Source organism: Pomacea canaliculata, linkage group LG3 (genome assembly GCF_003073045.1).
Source record: "Pomacea canaliculata isolate SZHN2017 linkage group LG3, ASM307304v1, whole genome shotgun sequence".
Taxonomy (NCBI): Eukaryota; Metazoa; Mollusca; class Gastropoda; order Architaenioglossa; family Ampullariidae; genus Pomacea; species Pomacea canaliculata.
This window is the reverse complement of record NC_037592.1, coordinates 970,823-997,949: the sequence shown is the minus strand read 5'-3', so window position 1 is coordinate 997,949 and position 27,127 is coordinate 970,823. Positions and strand designations below refer to the sequence as shown.

Genomic DNA, 27,127 nt, shown 5'->3' with positions numbered 1-27,127 from the left:
AAGCATTTTCCAAATGCTTTACTGTTATGACCTAGGGCTATGCATGTGCGTGTACATAATATAAAAAAAGAGCTGAGGATACAGAAGGTGATTATCAAGTATTCTACACAGAATAAAGGCTGTGGACAGACTATAGTTGTAGAAGGTCTACTATAAAGAAAGCTGATGATACAGAACCTGATTATTAAATATTCTATATAAATGAAGCAAAAAGCCTAAGCATATGAGTTCCCAAACTACCCTTGTGCTTTTCATCTTCTCCTCTTTGGGACTTGTATGGTGTCTCAGTTCTGGTTTTTGTGTGTATGTGCTGGGATAGCAATTTGAAGGCACTTATAATAGCTTTTCATGTACTTTACATAGACATTAACCAACATCTACATTTCTTCTCTGCTTAGGGCAAGCCAGACATGCATTAGTATTGTACAAGACTAAGTCTAGTCATTAGCAAGAGCATTGCATCAGTTCTATATATAGAATAGCAGGATAATCTTAAAAAACACACATGAACATTGTATTTTTTGTCACAGAGTTATAATCGAAAAACGATTCTAGTCTAATATAGTACTGGAATAATGTGCTTATGAATATTTGGTTTAGATTGTAAATAAAAGGACTAAAAATGGTATGTAGTTCATAAAGGCCAAGGTGGCTTATGGTCCATTAAAAAGCTCTCAAAAAATCAACCAGAAAACTTCATATCTAATAGCTAAAATGCTATGCTGTAATTATCACAGTCATGAGCTATTCTTATTGAAGACACTGTACATTTGATCTTTGGCTTTTGGCAGGAAAAGGATGTCATCCAAAGAATGGTTATCAGAATGATTAGGAGTTATTTCACATCTCACCTTTCACTCTTGTGTTGCTTGGCAGATTAACAGCTATCACACATACAGCTCCATAAGAGTAAAGCTATTTTTTTCTTAGGTCCAGTAAAGACTTAAAGAGATTATTTTAATGACACCGACAATAATAATAAGTAATACTAGTTTGTGCAGAACATCATTACCTCTATATAAAACCAGCAAGGCATGTTAAATATCTTGTCCAATACTCGGTCTTTACGTACTAGTACTTTTCATGTTAACTGTCAAGACTGGTTGTTGCCTACCAGCTGTGTCTGTGCAGCTTCGTAACTTTAGGTCATTACTAGGCATTTTGTGACCTCACTCATTAGTATCCTGGCTCAGCTGGATGAGTGTTCATATTTCCTTTCCATACAAGAAAAAAGACCATAAACCTGTGCAGCCTGGTGGTGGGAAATACAAACACTTGTGCATTGCACCCGTTGCTTGTCATACACATCAAACCATGACAGGTGGGAGAGAAATGTTTGCCTCAGGAAACTAAGACATCTTGACATGCACCACTACATTTCCATTCTCCAAAAAAAAAATATAATCCTGAGATTTGAAGATGCAAATTTTCTTATGGGCACAGCTGGCTTCGAGAAAGTTTACTTGTCTGAAAGAATTGTCATTCAGTTTTTTTCATTTTTAAAGCAATTTAAATACATTTAGATGACTTGTGTCATTACTCTTGGCAAAATGACAAAATTTCATTAAATACATTTACTATGTCTTCCTCAGCTTTTGCCACCATTCATGCCTGCTTACACCACAACTCGGCACCCACTGAAAATGAACTAGCCCTGCCTGGTGCACAGATTCTAGCTCACCAAGTAGAAAAGAGGGGAGGGCGGGGCATGGGAGGAAGGAAGTCTATGTGATGTTGTGACTGTAGCTGTTGAATCCCAGTCTCAAGCCGCTTCTGAGGCTTCATAAAGGGACTGGGTGCCTCCGAGACCTCGCCCAGTCTGTCCTGCTCAAAGGAAAATGAAGAACAGATAAAATATTTGTCACCCACATAAAAGTACAGAATAGATCAAATAATTGGTCACCAAATCACTAAATCAAAACTAAAGGAAAAACAAGGAGTTCCGAATGGGCAACATCTTTACAAGGAAGGCAATATTGCCTAGTGGTTAGTGTAAACAACTGCAGAGCAGAAGGTGATCTCCCCTTGTCCTTATCCTACCAGAAAATGAAGGAATGGGTAAAGGTCAATATGGCTGAGGGCAAGGGTATAGCTCCAATTTCTGGGGCCATGCCTGAGAAAGTGACATTCATTGCCGGTACGGCCTCTAGCTTCCTGCTGACGTACCTGATCGAGACAGTGACATTCATTGCCCATACAGCCTCTAGCTTATGGGACCCATTTTATCCTGTTAACAAGCAATTGAGTGGCCCTTTTCATCTCTGTATACTTCATAGAAGCCTAGATATATAGATATATGCGGCCCTATGCTCCACTGGGGGTGATTAAGAACAAGAAGATCACATATGACTGTAATCTATGTAATAAATTGCAGAAGCCTAGGTCACAATTGACCTTGTCATCTTTGTAACATTGCAGAAGCCAAGGCCACGCATAACCTTTTCATCTCTTTATCACAAAAGCATAGGTCTCCCATGACTATAAAATCTGAAACAACTATATTTGTAATTTAAAAAAAAGTAATAATCCTTGTTACACTTTTAACAGTAATATTATTTTATTAATAATATTTGCAACATCTGTTACTATAAATGACAGCCAACTAGTACTTAGTATTTCTTAAAATTAGGTAATATCTAGACATAGACATCAGTAACAATATAATTGAAACATAGTAACAAATAACTCAGATATGACATCAGTGGCATATAGGAACAGGTAGGGGGGTGGCCACCCCTCAAAAAAGATACAGGGAAGGGAAGAATGTAAACATCATTTATACTGTCAGCAAGAAGTTTGCCCCCAAAAGCCAAGTATCTTCCTATGCCACTGAACATTTGTATCATTGAATATCATCTAACATATCCACAATGATAAGACCATGCACATTTTAACTTAAATGAATATAGAGCAATTCATGTTGAAAGATTACATAATTCTACCTCCACAAAAAAGATAATGTTTCTGTTGTCCCTTTTAACTTCAAGACAAACCATGTAATGTAACAAGTTTCTTTGCTAGAACTTTTTTAATTAATTCTTTTAACACTACAAATGAATCATCCAAATCATTTAAATTATTTAGACAAAATAGTTTTTAATGCTTAATGATTGGCACAAAAAAAGTAAAATAAAATTAAGAGTAAGTAATCGTTAAACTTTTATTTTTAACAAATGCTTTAAATGCACACCACACAATAAAAATGAATTATCATGCACTTAGCCCCACTTAAACTGCATATCCCACAACAATATGAACTAAAATATCCTTCATTTCACACCATTTCACGATACAGTTACCTTGTCATTTAACAATGCTTGTTAAACTGTCCCGGAGCTTAGGTGCCCACTACACATATGTAATGAAAAGACATTTAACAATGTGTGTTAAAACTGTCCTGGAGCCCAGGTGCCCACTACACATAAGTCATGAAAATTCATTAAACATGACGTAAGGGGAATGACATAATCAAAGAGACACAACACACACCTAAGCTGAGAAGCCAACTAGTGCTGAGCCTCGTGAGCTGACAATCTGGTGAAACTCCTGCTGAAGAGGGGATAGAAAAGGGGTGGGTGGCCCTTGATGGCTTGGCCCTGCCTACAATGCAAGTCAACGAACAAAGGACTCAATGTCACACTATCAATCAATTTCATTACTTTATATGATGGGCACATGATAATATATGTGTTTCATTGCTGTATACGATAAGCACATGCTAATATATGTGTGTTTTGTCAAGTTATACAAATAAAACTAGCAAGTCCTTCAAGTGTGCATGATTTTAGAGCTCTACTTTCTCAGATACATTCCAGTTGCTTATTTCTGGGCTATCAATCTCTTCATAGAATTCTGAAACTAATACATGATAAGATCAATGGCATGAGCTTGCTGTACATTTGATCAACAAAAAGCTCACTGTATGTTCATTCTGGCATCTGTAAATATAAGAGCAGAGTTCTCCAGAGTATCAGCCCTCTGAGTCATAAGCAAATCCACCCGCAAAGTTGCTAAAAAGCAAAGTCTCCTCAGCAAGAAATCTTGTGTTAGGAATATTGCCAATGGATGTGTTTCTTTCACTGTTTTATATTTTTCATATTTACCTAATACAATGAATATTTCTCCGTTCAGTGTCACTGAGAGAGTTTGTAGGTGCCTGACTGACCACTATCCCAACATACTGGTGCTGTTGTGGTACCTACTCTTTTCTTTGTCTAACAATTAAACATTTTGTGATCATCATTGGACGATAAAAACATTTTGTGATCGTCATTGGTCACCAAAGCACCTTGTTTGAATGAAGGCATCATGCAAAAAAAGCAGTTCTAAAAATAATTTCTCTACTTCGTTCCCTGAAGATCTAACACATTGCAATGTTTTACCAGTAAGTGGACTGGGTTCAGTGCAAGATACTATTTCCTGAGTAATTCTGAGGACACAAAAATATGTCTAACAAGGTCCTAGATCACACATGTCTACAGACATGCGAAATTAACCAATATTCTAGATCTTCCTTTGGCTGGAACCTTGGCAATGCAGACACATTCAGGTCCCTTCACAGTGTCATGATTCTCAGCTCTTTTGGTGCAGGATGATGTTTTTAGCTTTGTGCTTAAAAATGGAAGGCACACTATTCATTTCAATTTGAGGGGGAAAAGTATCTTGTAATGACCTTTGAATACAAATCCTGCTTTATTTACTGTACAATGTCTATACTATTTGATGGAAGTGAATACACTCCTAGTGATTCATGTCAGCATGCATTACGTTCAGCAAATGTATTCACAGCTAGTGGATGTGATTTGATTTCTGGTAGGAACTAGTTCTTACATAGTCAAATGCATGTACCATTTTTGTAGAAACATTTTTTCCTTCACCATTCCACATCACATACATGGCTGATAACATGTGGGTACCATGCTACTTGTCCATTAATTCAAGCTGCAAGCTCTCTACTAGCTAAAGTCGAATAATAATAAGCAGCATCAAAATGACGACAGTCCCCATCTCTGCACTTCCCTCCTCAACTGTTTCCAGCATGGCAGAATAAAATGTTTTCCTCACCCAGCTATGGACAAAGCAAACAAGTAGGGTCATCTCCATACATCATCTGGCAAAATTCTACAAAAAAATTATTATTTTCAGGAAAGAAAAAGTATCCTCTAAATTATCATCTCTACATCTGACAGAAGAAGTCACCACATTCTGTGCACAAATCGTAAGGGTTAGTATAAGCATCAAGCCAGCCCTAAGCAGCAGCAACCTGGTGACAATGTAGTGGTTCATGCATGTGTCACTGTATGGTGCAAAATAACTTGCGCCTTTCATCTCAAATATGTTTCACTTTTCTGTCCAACTCAGAACTGATAAGATGTTTGGAGTAAAGTAAAGCGCTGCTAGTGGAGTTGAACATGGGTGGCAAGTATCAGAGCCTCTGATGACACCAACATGCCCTGACCTGGTTGACATGGGAGAGAGCAGACATGTTCACTGCAGGGAAGTGTCAGTAAGGAGATAGCTGAGGAAGTTTTCTTTCTGCAAGCAAGACATACATGGTGTGTAAATGTTCTTAGTGAATGCTGAATCAACAACTTTAGGGACCACCCATCAAAAACCAGTAATTTGTTAAAGCACTCTGTGTGTGTTAGCGATGCTATGCATATGTGAACGTTACTATTCTTTTTTAAATCTTTAATAGGTCGGATACGTAGTTTTGCCTTTAATAGGTCGGATACAAGGATTCAAACTGTTCAGATCCTAAAGCTTATTAATTTGTTAAGTCTAGCTATTTTTTTGTTTTTTATATGTTTTCCTTGCAAGAAATTCAAAGTACAGGTAAGAAACTTTTTTTCTCTTGCATATACACACACATACACACATGCATTCATTTATGCAAATGATAGACACCAAAGATTTGCTGCCAACAAAGAACTCAAAACACATTGGCAGTAATGATCATTCAAAGGAAAAAAAGGTGCAGAAAATTAAAAAAACATAAAGATGTTGCATTTTCTACACATAGTGTTATGCTTATTTGTTAGTTAATTCTGCTTGAAAGCTTGCTGGTGCTAGGGTGTCCAGCATTCTCTGTGCCTGGTGACCAATGACATCACCTGATGTCTTGAATGCAATGATTGGTGACATTTTGGAAAATGGGCAAGAGATGCATCAAATTTGTTAAAAACATGATTGACCATTTCCTGTGTCAGCAGGTGTCGCTGATCTCTGTGATACATTGGGGTTCAGTTTATTTATTCTTTCCTTCAAGCCTGCCACCCTTTCCCTCTGTTCAGACTATCGATAGTCGTGGGATCCCTGAAGGTTTCTTGCACACAATCTCTTCCCTTTTGACCAGATCTTTCTAATCTACATGAGCACTGTATGTGCTACATTGTCAACCTTACAGCAAAAGTATAATAAAACTAAAATATAACCATTATATTTTTAAAAATTATTTTTGTAGAAGGAACTAAGATAAAACTGCAGATATATTTCTTTCTGTGTTTAAGACAGAGTGTGGCCTTTCTTGTAGGCTTTCTGTGCTGTTATGGTATGCTGTTCAAGGCTAACAGCTCATAATATGGGTTGTGCGCACTACAGAGTGTGGGCTACTGACATGTGATTGAGAAAAAAAGAGTTGGCTTCTTACTATTTTGACACTGAAAGGTCTGTTCTTGCTAGGGTGTGCACTGCTCACTCCAGACACATACTTTCTGGTGGAGGCGCTGCCAGTTTTGGTACTAAGCCCCCAGTGTATGGCTGTCCTGAACATGTAAGCATGAAAATGTTAATCTACTAGTAATTTTCTGGGAGGCAAAACTTCAGAAATGCTTTAACAGTCAATCAACCAATTCATCTCTATTTGTAAAGATAATAACAGCCACCTAGAACCATTCAAAGGACTATGCAGGTTTCTGGCCCTGTCTAGACTATCTGGAAACACTGAAGGGCAATATGATAGTGAATGCAGAACAAGACAACCTTCTATTCAATTTAACTACAAACAGTTTTGTGTGGCAGAAATCGAAAGGGTTTGCTTTGTCATCAAGCTATTAAACTATTCAACAAAGCCTAAACACAGCTGCAGCTCTAATTCTGTGTAATGGCTGCATCCAGTATCCTTGTATCTTTAATTGACATATAATTACTACATTCAGTACTCCTGTACCTTTTTAACTATCACAAGCCATTTTTTAATCAATCAGACAATGACAATGACGATTCTTTATTAACGAGAGGTAAAATAAGCAAGAAATGCTTTTTTTCCAATTAGCCATTGCCCTTTATGAGAAAAGAATAAACTAAGTAATTAAAATAATCAAGTACTATAAGAATAATTTGTAGTAAACATAAGATGAGGTATCAAAGGAGAGTGGAAGGTGAATATGTACAAAAGTGGTGGTTAAGAAAAACATATATTTACAAGGATACTAAAGTTAGGAGGTATCTCTAGAGGCCTCATCTAATTTTCTTGCATGTATTTTGGTAAATGGCATCAGAGTTTAAGTGCATAAGATGGAGAGGGAGGGTGTTCCATAGCACAGTCCCTGACTATTTCAGACTAGCTTTAAAAAGGTCTATTCTAGGAATGGCAATATTCAGTTTTGGAGTAGTTCGAGTGTAATTGGATGAGAATAGCACAGAGAGTCTGGGGGACAGTTCAACTGTCAGTATTTTGTACATGAAAATGCATTTATTAAATTAAAGTCTGTTTTTCAGACACCCAGAGAGGTGAAGTCATTTGGGTCTATTTTCGGTTTTAGCAGAACGGCTTTGATTGTTCGCCTCTGAACACTTGCTAGAGGTTTCATTGAAGCTCTACTAGCGGAGTCCCAGAGGGTGCAGGCGTAGTCAATGATTGTCTGGATATGAGTGGTATAGACGAGTTTTCTTGTGTGAGGGTCTAGGAAATGTTTAATTCTTGACAGCTGGAAGACTTTCTTGCAGATGATGTTGCTTGTGGCTGAGATATGTTGGGACCACAAGAAGTTACTGTCAATGGTAACACCCATGAGTTTGTGGAACTGTACTTCTATTATTGATTGAGTACCAATACGGATACTCGCAAATGGGGTGGCTAGGTTTTATCTTTTCTGTGTAGTTGTTAGAAGCATATGACTTCAGTTTTCTGGTTTGATTCTGTCCAAACCTGTCCAAACTCTTATCTAGGTGCTCAGCTGTAGGAGGGAAGCAAGTGCTCAATCTGTTGGTGGTGTGACTGTATTGTTGTGTCATCTGCAAACATTTTATATGATTGGGATAGGTGCATGAAAGGGACCATCGTTTATGCATATGGAGAATAGAAGAGGTTCTTAATATTGAACCTTAAGGAACACCAAATTTAACTTACAGCAACTCTCTGAGTTCTATTATCGAGAAAGGAAGTAAGGAGTTTGGTGCTGCCAATACTTAGTTTATATAATTTTAGTTTTCTGATAAGCAGATTATGATCTATTATATCAAAGGCTTTGGCAAAGTCAGCAATTAAGGCAGCAGAAAAATTATTGTCATTAATGTTATTTAGCCATTGTTCCACCATTGATGTAAATGCAGTATGCCAAGAGTGATGGGGCCTAAAGCAGGATTGGTTTGTGGGGAGAAGTCCATACCTTATAAGGTGCTCCTGTAGGTGCTTATCCCCTTATTTGTGTATAGGGATAACTTGCTTATTTAAGGTATGTGGGAAAGAAGGATTTATTAATGCAGAGGTTATACAGGTTAGACTGATTGATTGGCTTAGTCTGTCTACCAAATGACTGAGACTTTAATTGTCTTCATGCTGCAAGTATCTATAGTCGCTGTCTTACCTGGTGCAGGATTTAACCTGCTGGTGCTTTGGATGCGAGGCTGACCTGCATGTGGATGAGTGACTGAAGACACATTGGCACCATGCGGATGTTTGTTGGTTACAAGAGATGGGGGTTGCTGTTTCTCTCTGTGTAGACAATTCAATTTGTAAAGTACATTTCCCCAAGTGAATTTTTATTGTCTCAGAGGTCAATGTATCGTGCATGAATGGCTACAACAAAGAAATGCAAGCAACAGTAAATGGGGGACACAATTGCCAACCTGAACGAAGAGAATAGACAAAGATGAGAAAGAGTGAGTGAAAAAGTGTGTTAGATTATGACAAGTATTCATAAAGTTTTGAGGCCTAACTCAACAGTATCAAATCTAAACACAAATGAAAGAAAAGTGGAGAATTTGTGTTTGATGCTACCACCATGCACATCCATTGGTGTGATCTACTGCATCAAAAGTAGAATAAACTAACAACAGTAAGTCAAATATTGATACTATTAAGTGCTGTGAACAAGTATGTTTTTTTAAGATGTCTAAGGCCTTAATCCTTACATCTGATTTGTATTTCTTACCAAAAATGCTAAGACTAAGGACTACAATTTCACAATGTGGGGTATAACTGAATCCATGTAAGAATTTTAATATCATTATCAAGATGAATATACTCCTATAGGTAATAAAACTTGCAGCTGGTGTGCAGAGAACCACCATAGCTATCCATTTTGCCAGGCACAGTAATGACAATCACTGCATGGTTTGACCCAGAGAACTGCTTATCCAGCACTGCAATAAGGCTATGGATATTTACCCTACCTGAAGGTCAATTTGTCATACCTGTATCATGCACTTCCCTGTGAAAAACACTTTCTCCAGTTATCCAAATAGGTGCTAATCATAGATACATACTGATTTTCCAATGATCCTACTAATAAAAAACATTGTTATGAGAGATGAAAAGCAAAAGCAATCACTATATGAAAATCATATTGGTAATAATTTAAATGATACGTATATTCAGTGCACTGTGCTACTAGAGTAACTAGACCATACATGACTGTCCGCATTCTACCAGATGACATGACAAATAAAAGACTTCACAGCTCACCGTCTGAGACAAACTGGTTCTGCCCTTGTGCTGCAGTCTTTCAACATTGTCTCCGTCAGGCTGGCATTCTCGTCATCTTCCCCATCTCCACATCTATCACTGTCAGATGTCCCTAGGTAGAAACAATTTCAAACAAAATATGTAGAGATCAAAGTGCATAGGTTACATAGCGAGACAGCAAGAAGTTTAGCTGTGCTCAAACAAAGTTAACAAGCAACAAACTGGGAGCTAAAGGTCATAAAGGAAGAATATGAAATGGTCAATAAACTGCGCACAAAGAAAATACTCATACTGTATAAGCAATAGAAGAGTTTTTCTTTCATCTAATACTTTTACTTTCATTCCTCAGCATCTAGAAATATAATCTTTCCAAATTATTAGATTTTTATATAAATTTAATTGTCTTTGGTAGTTTTAAACATATTTTCTCAATGCTTGTACTGCAGAAGGCATAAAATCAAATGACACATCTTGTAATTTTGTGGGCGGGGGTATTATGCAAAGTTACAGGCTGCTGTTCAAAACCCTAGCCTCTCACCTTTGACACCATCACTGTTATGTTCTTTTGGCAGCTCTTGGAAACTATCCCTGTTAAATCGGTGAGCAGCTGTTGTCCAGGCAATAGCCTGCAAGCATACACATGACACCTGATACAAACATATGACACACACATGCTTGGACATTACCCAAAACACACATCCATGCAACATCATGACAGCTTACAGCCTCCCTACCTCAATGCAAAAGTATTATGTAGTTTATTCAAAGTTAGCTCTTTTCAAGAATAAACAGGTATGAACATGCAATAAAAGAATAGAAAAATTCAAGTGTAAAATTAAAGAGCATTTCTTAAACTATGAAAATTATATATATAATACATCAATGTTTTCTCTTTGTTTTCTTGCAGTAGGTCTGGCTGAAAAAAAGTGAATAAATCCAAAATCTGTAGTCACAAAGTTGGGAAACAAAGGTGTGTGAAGCATGAAATATGAACAAAGCAAATTCTTTTTGCACATTTCATCCTCTAATAGATTTTGTATAAGTTTTTTATTCACTGTCATGTAGTGACAGTTTTCAGCAGAGTTATAAGGCTCTCCAATAATGATTGCTTTGTACATCACTCAGTCTCACCAGTAGTATTTATATTTTTGTACATTATTCAGTATCACCAGTAGTATTTTTCATGTAAGAAACGCAAATCAGCTGTAAGGACCAGACCATGATATCACTTAAAAAAATATGTCACACAGCACTTAAGGCTACAAGCAGAAAAGGAGACGTGACTCTGTAACTCACACCAGATGTTTGCTAGAGTTTAACAGAGCAGGTGTGTGTGTGTGGAAGGGGGAATTGATATTTTTACACCAGCCAAACCAGCAGCTTAGACAAGACAGCCAGCCCTGTAAACAGATGCCACGCATGAGTTTAACAAAGACTGTTTTTCAATTTCCTTCATAGGTAAGATAAAGGACTAATTTCTCCCCAAGACCATTTCGCTCCAGTCATATTGCCCAACAGCCTAAGTCAATTCATCTCAGCTACATCCATTTCATCCCAAGTAAGACTATTTCATCCCAAGACTGAAAAGTCAACTTGTCCCTGGCCTGATTAGTGATGTCTCTGCATAGAATAATAATAATAGGCAAAAACATGCAAAATACAAGTTCACAATAAAATGATGACAAAATCTTAAATTTGAAAGATTATTTAACAAGAAAAATCATGTTTATCTGCCATTGTAAGATACATTCTCTGCATGTGTATTGCCAAGCGGCCATTTTTGTTCAGTAGAATGGTGGCTTTACTTATTTGCATGGTTCTGTTTAAATAAAGTAGGCATCTGAGCTTCTAATCTATATTGTTCGATCAACGTATGGCTCTTTTGGTAATATTTGGTATTAATATCTACTTGTTTCATCGGTGATCAACTTGTCTTTTAGGCCTGGGGTGATTTGACTTTTCAGTCTTCGGATGAAATGGACACAGCTGGGACAATATGACTCGCACAAAATAGTCATGGCAAAATGACTGGTGATCTTTAGAACACACACAAATGCTTGTACTAAGTATGTATATAAACCTACTGTATACAAATACATTTGTGTGCATATGGAGCTGCTAAAAAAAGATTTTTCCAAGGCTTCTAGCAATTGATACAGATGTACTGTTACCTTGTTCTTTAGCTCTTTGTACTGCTGTCAAACTGTGGAGATGTCATCAACACAAAAACTGAATTCACAGCTTCTTATATTCTGTCACAATCTCAGCAAGGTCACAAAAGACACTTTTATTTTAACAAAGGCCTTCCCCTGTCAAGATAGCAGTTTTGAGGTCATAAACTATAATTCCTGCTGAAGCAGACTTGGAAAAGAACAGTAGAGAGGGAGGCAAAGGACATTGGCCCAACTGAAGGGGGCTGCCCAAAACCGGGTCTGCTGGTGAGATGTTGCGGTCCTATGCTCCTAAAAGGAGTAACAAGGAATAAACTAACTAAACTAACCTGTCCATTTGGTCGACAAAGAATGGTGGTGCACTCGGGGCCCGTGCCCCATTTCTGCTGCTCATTCCAGACAAAGCTGGTGGGTGGACTATGCTGCTTGTTGTTACTGGAATCAGCATGCACAGTGATGGTGGAGTAAGGAGTGAACTTGGTGCGTGGTGGAAAACGGTAGACTGACACTGGGTGGCCTCCAACATTCTGCTGTATCATGTAGCCACCTATCTCTGCCTCCTGAAGACAGCCAAACAATCCAGTAGATTTCAAAACTCAGCCAGAAACAGGAGAATTTGCTTTGTCCTTTTCTTGATCCTTACATACTCTATCAACTGTAGATGTGTTTCCAGTTAAAAGGTGAGCTTTTAGGGAAATGACCATTTGAGACAGACAAAACACCCCGACAAAAGTCTGACAAAAAATGACTGGATGGGAAAAGACATTTAGAGCTCTGTGAAAAACAAGATTAGATTTTAAGCATGCTTAAACAGGAAAAAAAAAACATCAAATTTTTAAACCTACCTCCACACCATCATTATAGAGAGAGATGTATGTGCCATCTGGACAGACCTCAGATATCTTGATGTCCCCAGTGGCACTGTTAGAAAAATACTGTTTCAAATAAATCAGTTCATGGAATCCAAGCACAAGCCATGCAATACTGCTAATATAAACGATCTCACAAAATTATCTGCTTCTGCCTTATTTACTGAACAGAGTGTATTTTTACTGAACAGAGTGTATTATTTCCTAAGTAACTGACTGCTACAGAGAAAGAAAAAGAAAATAAAATTTCCGATGCTTCAGAGGGCATGTCAATGCTACAAGATCTGATGGTGAACAAGGCCTCCTGACAATGAACATATAATGGTGAGATCTTTCCCTCAATAGAAGTTTGGTTCTCCCAAACAAACATGCAAACAAAATAATAATAATTTTTATCATTCTTAATGTGCACATATATCATCAAACACCAGATATGAATAACCATCAGCTGCTTCCTGTGCTGAAAGATATTGAAGGAAGAGACTGATGGTAACAACACTTTGTTAAATGCTTTGGGTCATACAAGGTCAGTTAGATGACCAGCTGAAGCATCTATTCGGGATACTTGTCCAAGGCCTAGCCCTCTGAGAGAGGGACAGGACAACACAGCACTCACCAGGAGACAGCAGTGTTGTGAATCAGAGCATGAGTACATTGTCAGACAGCACTATTGCCCCAAAGTGAGACTGTACAAGTGAGGAACCAGCAAAGACTGTACAAGCAAGGTGCCAGTGAGTCTGTACAAGTGAGGAACCGCTGAGACTGTATACATTAGGTACCAGCAAGACTGTACAAGTGAAGTACCAGTGAGTCTGTACAAGGTTTGTGTTCAAAAAAGTCACTTGATGGCTATTTAGGTGACAGGGACTTGATGTTTAGATCTCAAAGATACTCTAAGCACTTGTCCATTTTGTTGCCTACTGTTTCTGGAGGAAGGGGATGTTCTCACTGGCACAAGCACCTGGAAGTGTTGAGGACTGTTAAAATTGTGCAATTCTGGTGTGATTTTGTACATTTTTGGCTATAGTGTGTGTGTGTGCGTAAGCTTTATGGTATACCAAGAAGCCATATTCACCTGGGAATTAGCAGCAGGCCAGTGTAATGTTATTTATTTCTTGTCAAAGAATTATAACTTGAAGAGTGTCCATGGGCACAAAGAGCCCAAGACAGAAATGATGAATATTAAAAACCATTTTGGTCTGTGTGTGGGCGTGATGCTGATTACAACCAACTCTTATAAATCATGCCATTATCCACCTACACCTTATGTAATCTCACAATGCACTGTGTCCTACAAAATGCAGAAAAATTTCTAATATTTTCTTTCCAACTAAAATAAATCTTTTTCTTTTTTGTTATTAAATGCTAGTGTAATCAGACCACCTACAGCATGACTTCCTCCCATTTTATACTTGCTGGAAGGGTTAATATATGAAGGGGGCCTGGTCACAATGGAGTTAGTTTAGCCCCTGTTACTCCTCGAGGAGCATAGGGCTGTAACAACGCCTCGCCAGTGGACCCAGTTTTGGGTAGCCCCCTTAAACAGAGGAATCTTCCCGACCAGGCCTTTGTGGTACTGTTGCGGCTTGTGTAACAGCTTTGATTTTTTACATGAGTGGGTTGTTAGCCCAAAGCAAAACCCCCAACATGGAGGGCCAGGGTGCAACATTTTAGTCTGGCCTCTTCCCTGACAGACCTGTTCGGCTTGGTTAGACCTGCCAGGAGTACAAGGCTCCTGCCAACATAGTTCTGTGGATTGACAAGGCGCGGAAACCACCACACCACTACAAGGTGAGTTGCACCGACTTGTGGTGGGCCACAATGAAAGACAGCACTAATTGTCATACTGGAATCTACCTAATGGGTGGATAACCCCTCTGGACAATACAAACTTGCATGCCAGTCAGTGCTACTGATCAGCAATGCCAATCAACCCACCTTTAGCGGGCCTCTAAGCCACCCTCTACCACACAAGGTTGATCTGTACATAACATTTTGTGTAAATTCAAGATTTCTATCTGTAACTAAATTGAAATTTGTGCCAAAAAAAGTTCAGTTATATGTTCTGCCAGAATGGCCTCGCTCTACCTTAGGCCATGACCAACCTTGTTGTCGACACTCTGTAGTCATTGTATGTTGAAGGCACTGGACTGGTCTTGGGACGCACACTGGTTGTCAAGGTGTCCTGTTCAAGATCATGGAACATCTCATCAAAGTAGTCATGGCCTTGACCCAAGGAAGTGGATACCAAGTTTAGATTGTGTTTGCGTCCAGCTGACAAGAGAAGAAACCCATAGAATTCAACATAACTGCTGAATTTTCATTGACAAACTAAATGTTGATCTGTGTATATCTCATACTTTGGAAGTCAGTGTGACCACTACAAGAGACTTCTGCCTGACAGACTTGGGTAACATGCCATACATGCAACTGTTTCAAGACTGACACATGCATAAAGCACATTGTGATCTGACAAGGTTTGTGCAGAAATATTAAAATCACAAATAAAATGCAATACTGCTTGCTAATGAAGTTTGTGCAGTTCATACCTGGAGCAGACTTGACACGAGCTGAATTTATATTGTGAAGTGATGGCTCAGCCTCCAGTCTGTTAAGGCTAGGAGACGATTCATACACATAGCTGTTGACAATGAAAACATGTTTTCAAATACTAAGACACACAAAAAGTTATGCTGCAATTATCGTTTTCCTTGAAGCCTATTGCCTGTAAAAGTACATGGCATATTTATGCAATAAAAGGGAGCAACGAAAAAATTTCTTTCTGCAAATATAGAAGAACTTGAAATCAAAACTTGCCATTTAAAAAAAAGGGATAATGCAAGGATAATTTAATTTGTCTTTGAAAGAGCCTGCATTTCAGACGAAGTAAATGAACTATAGTCTGATGCAGCAGCTATAAAAATTAATAGCAGTCTCACACAGCAGACTGAAATCTAATCTGATGTAGTAGACAGCACACTGAAAATAGTCAGTACAGAAAATAGGAGAAAGAACATATTAGGTAACTCACAACCTTTTTGTCCCAGAGGACAATTAGTAGCAGCTGTATAGGAAAGAAAGGGTTAGAACCACTTAGAAGCACAATGACCAACCAGGGCTTCTGCTTACGCAAAAAATTGCGTACAGTACGCATTAAAAGTTCAGAGGACCCCTTCAATTTTCGTAAATGGGGTCCCAGGACCCCTTCAAATTTGGGCGAAGAACAGATACAAAATTGGGCAAGTGTAGTGTCTGACGTCGTAGCCCAATCTATTGTCGTCTGCTACAAGGTGAGAGTTACTTCCCTTGCACTGAGTTTTTTTCCCCCTTACCGGGAAGAGTTCCATCATGGACAGCGTGGTTAAAATCATCGTCTCAGAAACGGAAAGAAAGTAAGCACCTCAAGTACAGTGAGCATAAGCTCATTACAGATGCTTGCACACTCTTCACGGCACAGAAATCTCGCCATTTCTGACTAGACATTACAGTGCTTTGTGTGCCTGAAAGGCAGTTGAACAAAGTATGTTGATTTGTTGGGTTTTTTTTCACATTGTAAAGGGACCCCTTAGAGTTAGCCTTAGAAATCTGAAGAAGGGGTCCCTGGGACCCCAAAGAATTTAGCCTTAGCAGAAGCCCTGCAGGTACTTAAATGTGTCAACAACTTCCAACTCCTTGTCACAGATGACATCCGCTATAAATGACAAAAGAGTCCTATCTGAGAGACATGACTGAAACCAGTTGAGTGGGGAAGTGAGATGCTATAGAGAGCACTGATTCTATGAATGAGAGTAGTGCAGCAGACAGGTCTAATATCATGAGAAATGAGATGTCACCTCTATCCAGAGCAGGGAAAATGTTGTTTGTCACTTTAAGCAGGGCAGTCTCAGAGCTTTAAAAAGGGTGATAAGAGACAGTGATGGAGAAATAAAAATTAAGATAGGATAGAAGTTGTTTGAGAACTTTTTCTGAAGGATTTTGGAAAGAAATGGCAAGTTTGAGACCGGGCAGTGATTGTTTACCACACTGATGTCAAAAGTAGGGTTTTTAAACAGTGGTTTGACTAGGGCTGTTTGGAAAATAGATGGGAAGATGCCAGACGACAAGCTATCATTTACTATTTCTGTGAGGGCAGGGAGTAGGACATCAAGACAGTCTGTCAGCTGTAGTGGGTTGGGAACTGGGTCCAGTGGACAAATTGTGGGTTTTAACTGAAGTATGATGGTCCTAAGCTCACTTTCTGAGATTGGCTGAAAGAAAAGGAGCACTTTGGCCTTGCCAGATCGCCGACATGGTTAGCAAGAGCTGAATGATGTATAGGCAGTTGATCAAGTTTACTAGATGTCAAAAGGTTTTAATGTCTTTCCTTTGGTCAGTGTTTTCCACTGAAAACTCACTATCACACCAAACTCTCTGCTCTTCCATCTGTAATGCCCCAGCATCCTGTGCAGCCCAAGGATGCCTGAACTGACAATGCCAGAGAGCCAGTACAAGGAGAGATGGCAAAGTAAACAAAAACACAGACTAAAATTCCAGAACCTAGTATCATTATAAAACAACTCAGTCTTTACACGTAAACACCGTTTCTTTGGCTCTCGCTAGACTGACTCATTCACTGACTCACTAATCCTTTTCTAAGCTCCTTGCTCATTTGCTTGTCTTGTTTGTCTGCTCTGCCACTAGCAACCATGCATCCCACCAAGGCCACAAGTCACTGTCCTCACACTTGAGTCACTGGTATCTACACTACAATCGGGTCAAATACCTCACTCTGGTCACTGTAGGTTGCACATTGACTAGGACAAACAGATGAAATGTAAAAAATACTTCTGGGCATGAAATGATGTATTTGAACAGTTAATTATTAAATTACAGAAAGCAGAACTTTCAGCTGAGTTACTGAACAAAGCCACTCACTTGATTCCAGGTTGTGTAGTGCCATAGCCAAAGACATGGGGGTCAAGGACATCGTCATCCGGATATTTGTTAAACATGGACCCAAACATGCCGATGGGATAGGGGCAGCCTGAAGAGCTTCAGGAAGACTGGAATCTAGCACTGGTGGGATGGAAACTTCAGAGTTGATGTTTACAGTGGGTCCTGCAGTTGCTGCTGTGGTGGATGTAGAGTTGCTTCGGGTTGTTACATTTGCGTTGCTGTAGGGAAGTACGGATGAAGTGGCGGGAAAAGCTGACATAGGTGCAGAGTTGCCCAGGCTTGGCAGATTTGTATTACTGCCCAGGCTTGGCAGATTTGTATTACTGCCCAGGCTTGGCAGATTTGCATTGTTGCCCAGGCTTCGCAGATTTGCATTGTTGCATGGTGGTACATTAGAAGCAGCAAAAAAAGATGGAGTAGACACTGCTGGAGTTGGCAGGGTGTTCATGAAAGCCAAGGGTATTTTCAACCTACAAGGGGAGAGGCATTTACTATACAGCATCAGTTTTCAGCAGTTTTAAAATATCAGTTCATAGTCCCAAGGAAAGTGCAAGTGTTCACTGTACTAGGTGAGGACTGAACATGAAAAAACAGTAGTTCATAATCACTGGGTTCAGTTGAGTGAATAGCAAGCAGGGCCACTTGCCTCACTGACCAAGGGACATAATTAGTTTCGCTTAACACCAGACAGGGCCCTTAAGTTCTCTAATAGTCGGTTTGTTTGGTAAAGTCGACAAAGAATTTGGCAACTTAAGATGGATATTTTGCCTGAAAAAAAAGCTGATCACTTTGAAATAATTTGATCTGAGTTTCTACAAATCTCTTACCACTAACTGTATTGCACATGTAGTTTTTAACAGAAGACATTTCCACAAGATAGCAGCTTCAATCTCGACAATGCTATCAAATTTTATTTATCTGGCTTAGAAAGCAGGAATTAAAGCAAGGTTCTTGACAGGCTTGGGGAAAAACTGGCCTCAGAGATTGATAAGACTCTATAACCATGCCACTGTTTGTAGGAGACTCAAACGCAACTCCTGTAAGCAAACTGACAGCATCTTACCGCTTCTCTTCTTCTTCCAGTAAGGCTTTGAAGGTATCAATCTCAAATTTCAGTGGTATGTTCTGCTCCTGAGCAGTGCTGACTTCTTTCATTTTGTTGAAGAGGAGGTCCTGCACCTCGCGTAGCTTCCTTTCCAGATTCTGAGCATTCTCTGCTGCTCTGCAACGCTCTGTTGCTAAAATATTTTCTAGTGTTTGCTTTTGATGTTGAAGGCTAGCCACCTGGAACAAGATCATAGAACATGGACAAGATCATGAACACAGAAAAATCAAACTGTCTGTTTATTTGTCCATGTGATGTTCCTAGAGCCTGTAAACCAGTAACAAGTGCAGTAACATGTATTGCATGTACAATAGAAAAGATGTATCATGGGCAACGGAGATTGCTATTTTTAACCTGTGTGTTGCTACCAGCAAATTCATGCACTCTTGCTACATGAGCTCAACACAAAAAAATGGTAACAACGCAAACTTTTACTAAAGATCTTGTGCCAGGGCTGTCTAAACTTGGCAGTGGGGGTGGGGTGAATGGTGAGGCCCTCTTCCACTCTAGACCTTCCCCAGTAAGCCTATGCAATGGTTACTAGAGTACTGCCTTACTCTAACATAGCCAAACAATAAACATGCATAAAAACATCATCATCACAACAACAGCAAAACACAATATGTGATGGCAAGCAGACAAACAGAGCAAATGCAAGATAACAGAAAACAAAAAGATCGCAAACAAACTCACCTGTCCCTCCAGGTTTCTTGTCCCTGCTTGTAATTCTGCAATATCCCTTTGCAGATGAATCTTTTCTGTCTCTAGGTGTTCTATAGTTGCAGAATTGCTGTCTATCTGAGTCTTCAGTACTGTCAACTGACAAAAATCACAAGGTTTAGGTTCACAAAGCGGTAAATAAATCTAAAACAGGAAGAATCATCTAGAAAGAGATCAGAAAACAAATCAAACAAGTTTCACTGCAGAAATTTCGTTTTTAATATTTTATGCCAAATAAACAGCAGAGGCCGTATTGCAGCAAAAAAAGTCTTTTATGATGTTTCCTTGAACTAGGAAAACAAGTTTGTCTGATTAAATATTAATACATTAATTGATTAATGTATAGCAGAGGTAAACAGTCATATGTACGTCTGTAAAAAAAAAGGACCACTTTTAAAATATATGCTTTGAATACATGAGAAACCCTCAGTTTGATTCTAAAAATTATCAGCTTTTAGAAATGAAAAAATACTTTCTGGTGGATTGATCTAAACAAAATGATTCAGCTGAAAAAGAAAACTTCTGACAAACCCCCTGGAGGCTGGCACATCATTAAAATTATCTAACACCAAGAACAAACCAGAGAAGATTTGCTTTTTAACAAGCAGGAATGCGTGGTGTAGGTGTGTCTTAAGGACGACCTCCTCCCACTGCCCAGATGCCCAGAAGGTTGGCAGTCAGAAAGACAGGGAAAGATGACATGTAACTTATTCTGACAGCGTGTCCCATTGGCATTACCACATAGCTTAACATAGGCTATGAGGATAGACTTACAGTCAGATGACACCAATAACTGCAGTTGACCAGGAGACTGGCAAGAAGCCTTGGCAGCCTGGTCCACTCGAACATTGTTTCGGATCCCAACATGGCTGGGCATCCAGATAAAGACAACATCCTTGGTGTGACGAAAAAGAGCCATGTGAATGGTACTGACACCAGAAGCAAAAGGAAAAGGTGTGGCAGACAAAAGGAAGTGAAAAAGGTAACGCTGGCAGTCCTAGTACCTGCCTCAACTCACATTTCTCTTATACTCTTCCTCTGACTCATTTTGAAACCTTTTCAGTTCTGCCTCAGCTGAATGCTGAACCTGCTTCAGAAGATCTGGGACAGAGATATCTGTTAAGCTCACATCTTGAAGTTTTTCCTCAAGGTTAAGAATGGTTGCTGCTGCTGATTCCAGACGAGACTGAAGTTCTGCCACGCGCTGGTCATTCACTTTTTCGTCAAAATCCAACTTCTGCTTCAACTGCTGGATTTTGGATTCAGCCTCTCGGTTAAGAATTATTTCATGCTCATATCTGTTCATAAAAACATACAGCACAAATTGTAAAGCAAACCTCTTCAAGTATTACTATTTAAGTATAAAAATAGACATGATTGATAAAGGAAACTAGTGAAGATTATTCTGTGTTCACTGGCTCTGATTTAACAGAGATAAGCAGACAGTAGAAAGATACATGTGACAAGGTGTGTGTGTGTGGGTGGGGCTCATAGCAACAGGGAAGGGTATAGTTGGGGTAGGAGCAATAGGGGAGCAGCAAGGACAAGGACTACTTGAAGAGAGACTTGCAGAGGTAGAAGCATTACCCTCCTGATGAGTTGAAACATTTGCTGTGAATGTTTTGCATCAGCTGGAACCACCAACCGGTGCGAGATTAAAATCAGCTAAAACCCAAGAGTGTGTGTGTTTGGCATTGTGGTGAGACTGGGAAAGAATACTACTACCTCTCTCATACTGACCTTCGTCTCCATGTCTCAGCTTCACGTAGCTGGTTTTCAGTACTTCTCTTTAACTGCTCAATTTCTTCCATAGGTCTAGTGGAGCTGAGCCTCATTTCATGAATCTCTACCTCCATGCTCCCAATCTTCAGCTGGTAGTTATGAATTTCATCTATCAGTTTGCGATTCCTCTCTATTTCCACCGTCAACCTGATTGAATTTTAATATTAAAACAAAATACAATACCCAAGTAAAGGCACATGAAAAACAAAACAGGTTTCGTTTTTGAAAAATCTGTGAAAAGATAATATATGTACTCACTCAAATGTTCAAGACTCTGTCCCTAACTTTTAGAATTTGTCTTTGGCAGTTTTACTTTTGACTTTATAAAATGTAATATTCAAAAATCATATTTCAGAATATACAATGTTTACATACAAAAAAGTGGCATGTGCCCAACTAGTTCAAGAAGTCATGTTTGCTTTGTCTTGATTTCAGCTGTTTTCAATAACCTACAGATAGAGATATCTTTCCAACATATTCCCAAATTCACACAAGGAGAGAAAAGCTGCAACAGCCATGGTAGTTTTACAGTTATCTGCAACACTTGTGTGCCATTGAAGCAGAGAGGGTAGAACCAAAGTAACCCAGCAAGTTCTTACCTGTCCTGAGCATCTGTTAAAGACTTCAAGTGCTTGCTCTCCTGCACCTGTAGAGCTGCCTTATCCTTCTGAAGGCTTTCTTGCTCTTTCCTATCAACATGCCATACACTTCTTGTCTTCAACAGCCAGAGGTTTTGATACTTCATAAGGTAGGAGCATCATTAACTATGTTTTCAATACTTCTGAACTTTTCTCTTCATTTAGAAAAGTACACGAAAGTTTGAAGTATTACTCATCCCACAACTTTTAACAGGATTAATTCAAAATCAGTGTTAAAATTAGTAGCATCTCTGTTATTATGCACTAAAACTATACAGCATTAAAGCCTAAACCGACTCAAACATAAACTTGAAAAGCTTCTTACTTAAAAATAGTTTGTTACAAAAAAAAATCCATTAAAATTTTTAATTAATTTGTTTTTAACATGTGGACTGACCTAAATTTTAACTTCTAATGTGCCTGAAGGCTGCAGCCAATGAGAACCTTTAGCATGTGCTAATAAGGCATTGCACAATGCTGAACCATAGTGGAGGGAATGGCATGGGGGGATGGTAAAAAGGCCTGGCAACTACTGAAGACTGCTACTCTACTAAGGACTATCACCTCTTTCTTTACTTACTAGGGACCATGCATATCAAACTTTCATCTTTTATTTTGTGATGAGGAGAGACAGCTCTGCATCTGCCTGCGTAGTGGGACCCTCATCAAGACAGGCCAGCACAAACCAACAATGGCCACCTCCTCACAGAGCAGCTAAGGCTATATTACGGCAAGCAGCCAGCCCTGTAAACAGATGCCACGTGCAGAGAAAGATCAGCGTGCCCGAGACGAGAAATGAACTCAGGGCAGCCAACCTTCACTGTATTGGTGACAGGCGCTAACAGCGCTAACCGTTGCGCCACCGGACCGCTCACCTCCTCACAGAAGGCAATGGAGTGAATATTGTAAAGATCTGTACAACTTCCAGGTGAAGACTGACACTGACATCCTTCTATGGTAAGAGGTCAAAAGAGTCTATGAATGCAAAGAACAGCCAAAAGAATGAGGCAGTCATTAGTCATAACCCTTCCAAAAAAGAAAACTTCAAACAGTGCCAGAACTACAGAACCATAAACCTTATCAGCCATCCAAGCAAAGCTATATGATGAAAGTAAATCTTAACCACATCCCTACCACTGCTGAGAACTGTTAGTAGAAGAACAGGCTGACGTCAGGACAGGTAGAGGCAAAGTTCAACTTCAACTGTTGCATTCTGAAAGAGAAGAATCTACATCATCGACGAGACTTTGTACACAACATCACGCAGATTTTAAAAAGGCTTTTGACAGAGTCTGGTATGAGATAGGAAATGTCAGCACTGAATGAGGCCTCATTCAAGTTATCAAAGTGCTGCATAATATCTCAACGAGCGCAGCACTGCTGGATAACGAAACAGACGCTCACTTTTGCATGACAACCGGTGTACAGCAAATTTGCTTCCTATCTCCTGTGCTGCTTAACATTTTTTTAGAGAGCGTCATACGTGAACCCTCCACGACCACCACATTTCCATTTCCATCGGAGGAAGGCTGAATTGCAACCTACGCTCTGCAGACTACATAGATCTTACCAGCAGACTGACAGGCAGTTCAAAGGCATTAGGAATGGAGATCACCACTGTGAGGAGCAAAGTCATGGTCGTTGGCAATGGTAAAGCAGAGATCTGCATGAATGTGGTAGAGCTGGAAGAGGTAAGCAGCTGTAAGTACTTTGGAGCCACCCTCTCCAAAGACAGCAATTCCATGACAGATATCAGCATCAGATCACAGCAGCACAGCCGCAATAACTAAGGCTGGACAAGGTCCTGTACAGCCATAAAATCAGGCTTACTACAAAATACAATCTGTACAAGTCCCTCATAGTACCGGTCATGATTTGCAGACGTGAAACGTGGGCTGCTCACCAATAAATATGGAGAAGATCGAATACAGACGTTCGAGAACAAGCGTCTGAGGAAACTTTTCCAAATCTCATACAGAAAACATAAAACTAACGAGTTTGTACAAAGCATGGTCGTCACGCTTGTAGGACAGCAGAACTTCTACTTGCAATGGCCAAGCGGCATAAGCTGGCCTGGTTTAGCCCTGTGACCCAACATATTATAAGTTACAGTAAAAAAAAAAACAAGACTCGCCTCAGTTTTTCCAGTTCTGTCTCATAAAGGTTTTTAATGTTGTGAATTTCATCATCCAACAATTTGGTGGACCTCATCAGAGCTGTAGAGTCTATCTGGTTGTTGTGGTCTGACTGCTGTCGTACACGCTGCACATAGGATGCAAAGCGTTCATTCAGTCGCTGTAACTCTTCTTTTTCCCGTGTTCTTGAGAACGATGTGCTGTTCATTGCGGTATAGCCATCCATTCCTGTCTGGTAGTTCATTGTGTCAATTTGTCCAACTGTAACTTCTTGAGTTTTAATTGCTGGAAATGGGGCAGATGTGATGGTAGAGCCTGCTGATGTAGTGACTGTGGTGTTATCAGCCCCACTTCTGGTGTTGTCTGGTACAGCGAGGTGGAAGGTGCCTTCTAACTGTCCCTCTCTGTCTTTTGAATAAGTTGTGTGGGACCACCATTTAACTGTAGAAAATAAGAACATTTATTGGTTTATTAGTTCAGAGGAAGAGCATGCAGCAGTTTTCAGTAAACAGTAACACTGAGACTATTGTGTTTCGGTTAATAATAACCCTGGCACTATTGTGTTTTCAGTAATAGTAGCGCTGGGACTACAGTACATGTTTTAGGCAAGCTTTCAGTTTCTCAAAAGGGAAAATAGAAGGAAGATGACAGAGAATGCAGCTTAGGTAGCAAACAGCTGTCTGTTCTACACACTTGACAATCTCACAGCTGTGTTCTATAAATTGACAAGCTCACACTCTCTTTCAGCTCACGCTCTCTTTCATGCTGCTGTCATTTTGCCAAAATGATGACAAGCATCTGAAATACTTTTTAAGCATGTTGTGTTATAGCAGTTCTGTAGGCCAGTTGATTCTCATTGTTTAGTAGGATTGTAATTATCTCTGTTCTCATTTTCAGTTGCTGCTGCATGTCTGGAGCATTTATTAATGTCCTTCAAACTTTGCTTTTTTTGTTATATTACACATAACATATTAACTATGTTTTCACTTCAAAGCCATCCATCTGGTTTATCAATGAACCACAGGTTGAAACTTCTGCACTCACATCTTGACCTAAAGTTCTAATGTCCTTCCCTCAAGCAGGAATAGTTTTCTGCGTTACTCTGACAGAAGCTGAACGGGCATGGATAGAGCAAATGCTGATAGCTTATCCTCCTGTTTCTGTTTCCCCTTTCAGTTCTGAGAACCTGAAAAAAGAAAGAAGGACCTGACATTTAAGTAACATTTATGCGGGAAAGCTTTATTTGTGAATTTTATATATGTATATACTACCAACTTCAAGATATTGCTCTTCTATTTAAATGTATTTGTATCTCTAAAGTCACCAGCGTCATCTTATTATTTCCAGAAGTACCTGTTTGCTCCATCTGATTAACAATGTTAGTGTGACATCAGTTTCAAAGGTAATGGCTTGCTTGCCTGATAAGGACAATTTAAACAAAATTATATTAAATGAGGCTGATTATTTCAACAAAGGTAAAACAAATTCAGTCTCATATAAAACTTGCCATACTCACTGACAGTAGAGTCTGATATAAAACTTGAGATACTGACAGTAGAGTCGGATATAAAACTTGCCATACTCACTGACAGTAGAGTCTGATATAAAACTTGAGATACTGACAGTAGAGTCGGATATAAAACTTGCGATACTCACTGACAGTAGAGTCTGATATAAAACTTGCCATACTCACTGACATTAGTCTGATATAAAACTTGCGACACTGACGTCAGTAGAGTCTGATTGACATCGCTCAAAGAGCAGATTTAGGTGGAATAGCGAAGATCTAAGATCTAAACTAAAAATGTAGCAACCTGAATAATCCGTCAATTTAAAAAAAATGAAAAACAGCCTACACCGTCGGAAAAGTTTAAGTGGCGATGACGAAGGCTCATAACCCAAAACAAATGGCAAAGCGAAGCCGTTAGGAGATGAAAGTGTTGACAGGAAGAAACACAAGCAGTGAAGAACAATCTAGAACAAAGAAGAACTGCGCAACAAACATAACACATCGCTAAAATACGCTAAAACTCGACGTTGATAATAAAACACATGACCACGGGTAAAACTGGATCATATCAATAAAGATATATATATATATAGTTTCATTGTTCTTCGAATTAGGTGAGGTCTACACCTTTATTAATGCTCTATAGCCTTGCTCATCCTGTTAGTCCTACCAGTAGGTATGACTGTGAAGATGGCGAGGATGTGTTACCTGACGTCTCTGCTTTTCTCTACAGACCAACGGCTGTGCACTCAATACTTACTGGGTCCCAGTATCCTACCAGTCAGTATGATCGTGAAGATGGCGAGGATGTGACAGTTACCTAACGTCCGTCTGCTCGGTAGCCATAAGCTTCAGCTGACGTCACGCCCCTCTGCGTCTGGATGACGTCATAAATAGGTGACGCACACGAAGCTTTGCTCGAGGATTAATGCGCTAGTCTGTGGACTATTTTCTCCACAGTGTGGTCAACACGAACATAATATATGCTCACAGTCTTTATGCTGAGGAGATATGTCTATAGCAGGGGTCTCAAACTCATATTAGCATGTGGCCGCAGTCAGCCAGTCTGTTTTTTTCATTAAATTTTACAAACACTACTGTCACTGCAGTTAAATGCTATGTAGTTTATTACATGCACAGGCAGTTTAGTTTATTAAATAAGTTGACGTTGTCTCTGTCACACTGTTAGTACATATACACCGCGGACGTCAGATGTTAACTTTTGACCCATTGCATGACCTCACGTGACATGTACCTGTGTCACATGGCCAAACCAGACCCTCCTACGTCGCTTGACTGTTGCAAGTAGAGGTTCTTGGTGTCCTACAGGTGTGGCAACCGTGCTTCGTAGAAAG

General features: G+C 39.4%; 1 protein-coding gene across 1 annotated transcript; it reads right to left on the bottom strand.

The window, feature by feature from the left end:
- Window positions 1-26,728, bottom strand: LOC112558596 (lamin-A-like). The gene is given in 21 exon segments (XM_025229136.1): window positions 1-1,824; window positions 3,508-3,600; window positions 3,797-3,858; window positions 6,711-6,764; window positions 8,808-8,935; window positions 9,908-10,019; window positions 10,446-10,533; window positions 12,408-12,638; window positions 12,924-12,999; window positions 15,053-15,221; window positions 15,497-15,588; window positions 17,862-17,909; window positions 17,912-18,352; window positions 18,946-19,166; window positions 19,681-19,806; window positions 20,726-21,005; window positions 21,448-21,636; window positions 22,089-22,178; window positions 24,262-24,703; window positions 25,307-25,448; window positions 26,533-26,728. Coding segments are annotated over 19 exon segments (2,892 nt in total). The 5' UTR covers window positions 24,507-24,703; window positions 25,307-25,448; window positions 26,533-26,728; the 3' UTR covers window positions 1-1,677.
- Window positions 26,729-27,127: the final 399 nt, after the last annotated feature.